The 9,340-nt window shown below is 34.8% G+C and overlaps 1 protein-coding gene across 1 annotated transcript; it reads right to left on the bottom strand.

Annotated features, from left to right (window-relative positions):
* Positions 1 to 6,252: 6,252 nt before the first annotated feature.
* LOC137617468 (protein FAM200C-like) lies at positions 6,253 to 7,252 on the bottom strand. The gene is made up of 2 exons (XM_068347490.1): positions 7,220 to 7,252; positions 6,253 to 6,600 (listed from the first exon to the last, which is right to left on the bottom strand). The coding sequence occupies exons 1-2, from the start codon at positions 7,250 to 7,252 to the stop codon at positions 6,253 to 6,255; spliced, it is 381 nt and encodes a 126-aa protein (XP_068203591.1).
* Between the last annotated feature and the right edge of the window lie 2,088 nt (positions 7,253 to 9,340).

Here is a 9,340-nt window from a genome sequence, read left to right as displayed (position 1 = left end):
TTTAGCTTTTCGATCTCGTGAGATTAAAGCTCTGTTGATGGACCTTGATGCTTATGGAGGTGTAGACCCAAATGGTATTTTTCCTTTGTTTTTTATAAAGACAGCAGATTTCTTAGCTCCAAAGTTATCTGTTATTTTGCGCAAGTTAGCAAGAAGAGGAGCTTTTAGCACTAGTTGGAGAATTGGTAATGTTACTCCTCTATGTAAATGTGTTTGTGGTAGCTCAAGTCCCACTGATTACCGCCCAATTTCCATAACTCCTATATTATCTAAAGTTTTTGAACGTCTTCTGGCAAAACGTCTTAATAGGTTTGCTGAAGGTAATCATCTACTCCCTAGTTTGCAATTTGGTTTTCGTAAAGGCCATGGAGCATGTGATGCCCTTCTTACAATCTCCAATGCTGTACAGAAATCCCTTGATTGTGGTCGGGAGGTTCGTATGATTGGCCTTGATTTTAGTGCTGCCTTTGACCATGTTAATCATGAGGCCCTTGTTTTCAAACTGAAACAGTTAGGATTGGGTGGGTCGTTTCTTAGCATTATTATTGATTTTTTAAGTAATAGATCTCAGAGAGTTGTTGTTGATGGGCCCCATAGTGATTATAGGAATGTGATATCCGGTGTTCCACAGGGTAGTGTTTTTGGCCCATTACTTTTTATACTATATACACATGACATGTGGTTTGGCCTAGAAAACAAGCTTGTTGCATATGCAGATGATGCTACTCTCTTTGCATCAATTCCATCCCCTGAATATAGATCTAGGGTTGGTGAATCCCTTAATAGAGATTTAGCTAGAATTAGTGCATGGTGCAAATTATGGGGTATGAAGTTGAATCCTAACAAAACTCAAAGTATGATTGTAAGTAGGTCAGGGACGGTGGTTCCTCAACATCCGGATCTCAGTATTGATAATGTTTCTTTAAATATGTATGACTCTTTCAAAATTTTAGGTGTGATTCTCGACAGTAAATTTACTTTTGAGAAACATATAAGGTCTGTCTTCTTCAATTTCACAAAAAAATTAGGCTAATTGAGAAAGTCTTTCAAGATTTTCGGTGATCAATCTATTCTGAAGAAGTGTTTTAATTCTTTCATTCTACCTTGTTTTAAGTATTGTTCTCCTGTCTGGTCTTCAGCTGCTGATTCTCATCTTAATTTGTTAGACAGAAACTTACGGTCTATTAAATTTCTTATTCCTGATCTAGATATTAATCTCTGGCACCGTCGTTCAATTAGTTCATTATGCATGTTGCATAAGATTTTTCACAACTCGACCATTCTTTACATTCAGATCTCCCTGGACAATTCTATCCTGTTCGTAATACTAGGCAGGCAGTTAATTCTAATAGCCAGGCCTTCTCCATCACGAGGCTCAATACTACGCAGTACTCTAGAAGTTTTATTCCAGCTGTGACCAAGTTGTGGAATGATCTTCCTAATCGGGTGGTTGAATCAGTAGAACTTCAAAAGTTCAAAGTTGGAGCAAACGCTTTTTTGTTGACCAGGCGGACATAGTCTTTTTATAGTTTATTTATGACATATTTATTTTTGATGTTGTTGATAGTTTATTATATGACATGTCTGTTTTGACGTTGTTTCTTATTTTAGAATGATTTATTGTTAATTTGTTCTCTTCATTTATTTATTTCCTTATTTCCTTTCCTCAATGGGCTATTTTTCCCTGTTGGAGCCCCTAGGCTTATAGCATCTTGCTTTTCCAGCTAGGGTTGTAGCTTGGATAGTAATAATAATAATAATAATAACGTGGTACACAATCTCATGTTTTATAGTTAGCGAATATGTTTTTAAAATTTTGTAATAGTGTGTAGATTAAGGAAGTTTTAATTCTGTTTTCTTTACGCAATATTAGAGTAAAATGAAAGAACACAAGATTTTATTGGAGAAAGTAACTTGTCGAGTAAAAATATCTTCAGTGTTGAAGCTTTGAGTAAAGATTGGCTTTTCTTTTCCTGAAAAGAAGAATATTTCTAATTTGGTCCTGTGTGGATAAATAAGAAACTGTTCTTTACCTTGTGTAAACTCTTAATTTTCATTGCATAGTTTCTATGAATTAAAGTAGCTTGTTTTAGTTATGTGAGACCTTTGTTGTCAAGCGTGTTATTTTTTTTTTTTTTTTTTTTTGGCAGGGGTCGGGGGGGGGGTGAGTAGAGTCACATGCGGGTAAAATTCTGTGTTAACAACGATGACAGTTGTTTAATTCGAGAGAAGAAATGTTTCAGTCATAATTCAAATGTAGTAAGTTTGTAAATTCAGTGTTAAGACATAATTTATTAGGTTTTTCCCTGATGTCCTTTTTTGAGTATATACTTAGTAAAATTATGGAGAAAGAAATGTAAATTGCGTACTAAAATAATTTGGTAAATGTGTGTCGTAATATTCGTTCTTACGACACAGACCGTATTGTCGATTATTAGCCGTGTTAAACTGTTATTTTTCAGTTCTTGTCTGAGATTATCTTAATTAATGAAGGTATGAAATTTCAGTGTCCAACAGCTGTTAAGTAATTTTAATTTGTCACGTAAGCAATTTAAAGATCTTGCATTTAGTTTCTTTCAGTTACAGTGTTTCATAAGGGTTTTTGTTCACCAGTGTTCGTAGTGATTTATGAGATCAAGTATTGTTAACAAATTATTTTAGGAAAATAACGGCTGATAATGTAACAGGGAGTATGAATGTATTTTAAAGCCATGGTAATTCAAGTAAAGAGGAGACGGATGAAGAAAACGTGAGACTGTGTGAATTCCCTGAGCAAGCATTATGATATTACTGTCTCTGTTGAAAAGAGCATCTTCAATAAGAGATTTTTTGGAGAGTGATAAGAAATTTAGTATTTTGACCATTACGTAATTAGTTTTACTTTGAAGCCAGAACTAAGTCTTTGTTTTCCAACTCTGGATAGAATTGTTGTGATTTTTAATAATTGTGACAAGTAAAAGAATATTGGTATTAGTTGTTGTTTGGCAACATGACAGAAAGAAAAGAAGTTGAATTCTTACTTAGGTTTGTCCGTTTTATTTTATTCTTGATAACCAATAAGTAATATGAAAAAAAAAAATTGAGAAATGACGAACAAGTTTCCGTAGACTTTTTCAGTTTGTGTCAAGGAATCAAGTAAATGATCTGAATGTGTGTAAAACAGATATGTGTGACGCAGTAAATTTTAAAGTTGGAATAGCAGTTGGGATTTCGTAGACAAGAATGTCATGTTTAAGCAATAATCACTCCTCTAACCACTTGCTAAACAACACTGTAGAACTGCAATGAGAAATACAGAAAACAAAAGATGACCTAAAATTTTGCCTTTGTTTTAAGAACATACTAGCCTAACGTTCGTTACAAGCATGTGACAAACGCAAGCTAGACACCATATCAGCATAAGCCTTGATAGGTGCCCTGTGTATTAGGAGAGAGCTTGGTCAAGTAAAAAACTCTGATTCACTGAGACAGAAAAATAGAATACATTAACCGTTAATTGAAGGAATAAATAAAAATCCTAAATGCATTTTGGGGATAAATGTGGGTTTCTCATATAATGAGGGTTTAAGCAAAAGTATGCTCTTAACTTATCAACATATTTTTCTAGTAATAAGAAAATCATGTTATAAGAATGAACGTGGAGTTATAGAGTAGAATATGAGTAGCCATACTAATGCCCCTCATTAGTTAATTGATGTCTAAAAAAAAAGTTACAGATGTTTCATGTCAGATTGTGGTTAAAAGAAAAAAAAAAAACATATTCTTGTGTCAAACTAAAACGGAAAAGGTGATTTTGATTGTAATTAGGTGATTTGGTGAACCATTGACAGAAAGCCGAGTATTTTCATGGTTTTATGTCTTTTTAAAGACAGTCATAAGAGGGTAGTTAATAGCCCTTCAGACTTATATAATTATCAGTATCTTGTCTGAAAACCCAAAGGAGACCTGTTAATATATACATGTAGTTTTCTGTTCTGTTCTTGGTTTTTCTGATTATGTGGTTCGTTTATACCGTAATGCATTGTTTTACGTATAATTTAATGACGTAATTTTAAGATTTTTAGCTCCCGTTTAGTTTTTCGGTTTTTTTTTCATGCTTTAGTTCGTAAGGTGTTTGTTTCTCTTCTTTATGATGTTTTCAGTAGTAAATTATGTACTAGATAAGTGATGTAAGAAATATGCGAGATTTGTAAGAATTGTAACAGTTGCAGTATGAAAGAGGGTAGAAAGATGTGTTATTTGCGGTGACCACGGGGAAATGCTATTCTTTGCGAAAGATTTTGATGATTGATGCAAAATAAGTGTCGGCTGATTTAGCCTATGTGTGTGAAGGAATATGTTTGCATATGAGAAGCACAGCGAAAGAGAGAATAGTGCGCATGCACCTGTTATCATAATAAAAGAAAGAAAAAAAAGATGGGCATGACTAAACGAGAAATTATTTCTTTATGTCTGTCAGAGTTTTGTGGGATAATTTTGTGGAAACTTAAGTAGGAAAGAATTAGTTTTTTTCCAATGATTAGAGTTTTGGTTATGAAATGCTGTCTTGAATAATTACAGAATCAATTAATACAATCTATTCTTAGTGATACTAGGCTCATTCTGAATGTGTTTCATTGAGTAGCTATGCAAATTGAAATATGTATGATTTGTCGTTATTCATTATCTTAGCCGTTGTGAGTAAAACAGACAAAATGATTTGTCCCTTAAATACCTATGGCAATATATTTTTTCTTCTTCTGAAAAGTTTACCAAAGGGTTTTTTTTTTCTTATTGAACCTCTGCCAAAGGATTTGAATAATGTTTCATTTTCTAAATAAAGTTTAACGTAATTCATGCACAGTTTGGCTGTATAGACATTTTATGCCAATCAGTTTCAACGTAAATGTACATTTTCCACCTTTACGTATTCCATGTTGCTTGAGTTTTAACATAGATCTAATCGGAATCAGTTTTCCCTATCCTTAATTACACCAGGAAGTTTCAATTTCAAATTAGTTCTCTGTGATGTGCTGTTAACGCAAGATCCCTTGTTTGCGTAATGTAGGGCAAACTTGGATGACTATATGTCAAAGAATTGTTGTTGCTTGTTTATCAGAGTTTGAGTCAGGCCTAGTTTGAGACGAACGGAAAAGATAAGACAACACAAAATAAGAGTATCAAAGTATTGTGAAAGGCAATGTATGTAGAGTGCATTTCTCCTTTGCGAAACTTGTTCCAGAAAGAGTGTTTGCAGTTGTCGATACAAACAATGTGTCAGCAGTTTGTCAAGATGGGAATTCTAAAGATTGGGTATTAGAAGAGTTTGAAAACATAGCCCAAGTGACGATGTCGCCATAACTTCCTTCAAAAGAGAGAGAGAGAGAGAGAGAGAGAGAGAGAGAGAGAGAGAGAGAGAGAGAGAGAGAGAGAGAGAGAGACTGTTTGTACTTGGGCGATGAGATGCCCTTAGAGTTTGGGATGTCCCATATAAGTTGACAGATACAGATTAAAACTAGGGAGTTATTGGACATTTTTTTTTTTTTTTAGTTATTGGGGGATTATTTTGTTTGTTAACCCTCTGGTAGGACAGGTGTTCTATTGTGACGCTTTTTGATGCCCTGCAGGACCCCAATTGAGGGGGAGAAAGGAGGCCAGAATCTTTATGCTGGTGAAACCTATCTCCTTAGGTGCTGCTTGTTGCATTCAAGCAAGATGCTTCGAGAAAGACCGCTGCCAGAATTCGCACAATGAAGGCGGAGGTTTGGGGAACACTTAATAGCTCAAATTAGTATTACTAATAGATTTTTGTTGTTTTTTGCATGGATACCTGCAGACGTCTGCAGAAGTGTTCCATGTGGAAGAACAGAGCTTTGCTTGACGATGATAGTTTTTATTAGTATGATACAGTTGGTTAACTGTTTGATGATCATGTGCAATGCTATAGGACAGTGGTTCCCAAACTATCTTACCTGACGCCCCCTTTTTGCTTCCAGTAGAAAAGGAATTGATTCTTACATTTATTTCTTAGCATTGTACAGGAAAACAGATTTCTGTTTGTATTACATTTCAATAATGAAACCCAATTCAAGTAAATAATAGTACATTCCAGTAACTAAAAACGAAGCATTTGGTTCAAAGCGAGCGAAAAAAAAGTTTGGACATTAGCAAATTGGCAAAATTGAGTTGCAATTTTAAGAATAGATAATTTGAAAACATGACATATAGTATTTGGAAATACTTATGAGACTAAGGCAAAATTTCTGGTTAAGTTTAGTGAGATGGATGCTGCTGCTTCTTCCTCACGAGATCAGAAATTCTAGAATTGAAGGATGACAGCGCACATCGCAAGTCATTTTCTACATCAAGTCGGTTGCGCTGTTTTGTTTTTAGAACAATAATAGCTGAAAATCCTGCTTCACAAAGATAAGTTGAAGAAAAGGGAAGAATCACACGAAGTGCTTCTTCTCCTACTTTTGGGTACATGGGGAGATATTTCACCCAAAACTCTTCTAACTTCATTGTTTCAAAGTCCTTTTTCGCGCTCGAGTCACATTTCAAATCGATGGCTTCCTCTTGCAGTGATTCCAGTAGCAACTCCACATCAGTGTTAAATGGATTCTGCACCAATGTCCAAAGAGAATTCTCAATTGAGACATCTGGAAAATAGTGTATAAATTTCTCAATAAGGGAATCCAGATGTGATAAAACCTCTTTTGTCACGTCATACTGCTCAATTTTTCTCTTCTCAGACAAGTGCTCATTCAGATGTGAGAACGATGAAAAGTTCCCAACTTGTACTTATGTTTTCCAAAGAAGAATTTGTTTTCGGTGGAAGCTCTGATTACATCAGAGTGTGCAATGATGTTTGTGTTTCTTCCTTGTAACCTCAAATTGAGGTTGTTGATAGCCTCAAAAAAGTCCATACAGTTTGGCTTGTTTCTGCTTCTGCAAGAAAATTTCCACTTCATCCTTGAGCTCGTAAAGACGACTCAGCATGTTTCCCTTGGAAAGCCAGCGGACTTCGGTGTGAAACAGGAGAGTCTTGTAATCAGTGCCCAAATCTGAGCAAAGAGCTGTGAAAAGCCTAGAATTCAAAGAGCAATTCTTTACAAAATTCACCACTTTTATTGCCAAATTCAGTGAACTGTGTAGATTACCTGGCGGAGTTTTGCTTGCTAATAATTGTCTGTGGATAACACAGTGAGTCCCAGTTACAGCAGGATTTTTTTTCTTTCACCAGTTTCACAAATCCAGAGCGAGATCCAATCATTGTTGGGGCACAATCAGTACAAAAATACAAAATCGACTAATTTTAATGATTTTATTATTCTATTAAACAAGTAATTTCGAGCAGATGACTTCACGCCCCCCTTGTATCGTCCTCACATCCCCCCTAGTGGGGTGCGCCCACCTAGTTCGGGAACCACTGCTATAGGATAAAGATGTTTGAAGATATTGAATAGTTTTTCATTATGTTTAAAGATGTTAAATGATGTTTCATCATGTTTAAAGATACTGAATAATGTTTCAATATGTTAAAAGATATTGATGATGTTTCAATATGTTTGAAATATTAGATAAAATATCATTATGTTTGATGATTTCTGGAATGTTCTTTTGTTGTGGTTTCTTTGCATATTATTGATAGACTTAATAACTAATATTGTCACTGTTTGATAATGACTGTAGTGGATCCAGGTATACAGAAGTGATACGAAAGTATCTATGGAGAGTGCATGTTGAGGATATGAGCACATACGTTGATTTTTCTGTTATTGTTTTTTTTTTTTTGGAGGGGGGTTTATTTTCCGTGTAATTTAAAGTGTTTGTTAGTAATTGTCAGTTCTGGTTAGAAATTTAATGACTGTGTAATGTATTTGTGTTTTCCAGTGCTATATCTTAGATCTCTTTCATGCTGAGAGTCCAAAGAATAAGCCAATGTTGGTTTCACATATCAGGGCATTCATTATCGTTGCACGATGACTGCATTCACTAAAGGACTGTAGGATTTATACAAGTTTAGTATTTTATAGTACAAACTTTACTTTCTGTTGTATAAATTGTCATTCTGCAGTCACTGTCATATGCTGTGATATGCTTTCTCTACAAATTATGCAGTATTCATACATTTTCATTATATATATATATATATATATATATATATATATATATATATATATATATATATATATATATATATATATATATATATATATATATATATAGGGAAAAGAGACTTGTGTACTTTTGATTAATGATTAATACTTTTTCTGTATTATTTTTATCATGTGTTCAGTGTTGATGAGTATTTTTACTGAGTATGAAATGGTAGTTTCATTTTTATTGATAATTATTCATCCGTTTCCATTTTCGGTTAATCATTACATATCAATTTTTTTGTTTATGTCTTGTTCACCCTTGTTGTAGGTGAACAAGGCTTCACAAGGATCTTGGAGACTTTGTTTTATATACAGCAATTTTCTTTGGGATTTAGTTTTGTTTTTGGTTTTCTTGAGAGTTAATGGCATTTCCTTTGTTCAAAATAATAGTAGATTCTGAAAGGCCAAGGGTGCCTGGAGTCTGGTGGAGGTGTATTTGTCACATTTGAAATAATAAAAATAAAAATTAAAGCATGCGTAGGGTTAGTTTAGGTCACATGGTGTAGGGTAGTGGTTGCTGGCCTATGACCTCATCTTCAAGATTCCTGGGAATTGTAAACTCTGTCACAAGCCACCGGGCCTAAAGAAAGAGTTGCACCATTTTTATTGAATATAAACTGTCGTCTTTATTTTACTTTCCAGGTCAAAGCATGAGGGAGGTTGGACAAAAGCTGTGGGCTTTGAGGATGGGCAACATAGATCTGGGAGACCTAGATCGCAGCTGTCACATAGCAAAAGGATACCACCTGGCCCCCATACAGACAGGGGCCATAAAAACGCACCTTTGGAAGTAGAGGGAGGGGAGTCGGGCGTGTGCCCCCATCGCCGCTGGGCGATCATTACTCACAAACGACACTCCACTAGCTTGCGATCGTAAAAGTAACTATTACCTTAGACTTATAACGTGAAGCTAGTATTATGTGTTTCCCACTCCCTCTTTATGTGTGTCCCCTCCCTCTTGCTCAACTTTGATAGAACTTAGGACTAAAGTTTAGTTAATAAGTCAGATTAGGGACTTACTTTGCATACGTTCTCCCCGTCTGTATCTATCATTTACAAGTTAATTACCAATGTATTGAACTGATCAAATAATTTAAAAGTTTACGAAAGACTTATATTTCTTCTGTTATGTAAATCCCCACGATTTAAAGATCTCTTCCCTTTCTTTGGAAAAGATTTATGTTAATTATTGGTATGAA

The sequence above is a fragment of the Palaemon carinicauda genome, chromosome 23, assembly GCF_036898095.1.
Source record: "Palaemon carinicauda isolate YSFRI2023 chromosome 23, ASM3689809v2, whole genome shotgun sequence".
Classification (NCBI taxonomy): Eukaryota; Metazoa; Arthropoda; class Malacostraca; order Decapoda; family Palaemonidae; genus Palaemon; species Palaemon carinicauda.
The sequence above is the reverse complement of the archived record's forward strand: the minus strand, read 5'-3'. Positions and strand labels throughout refer to the sequence as shown.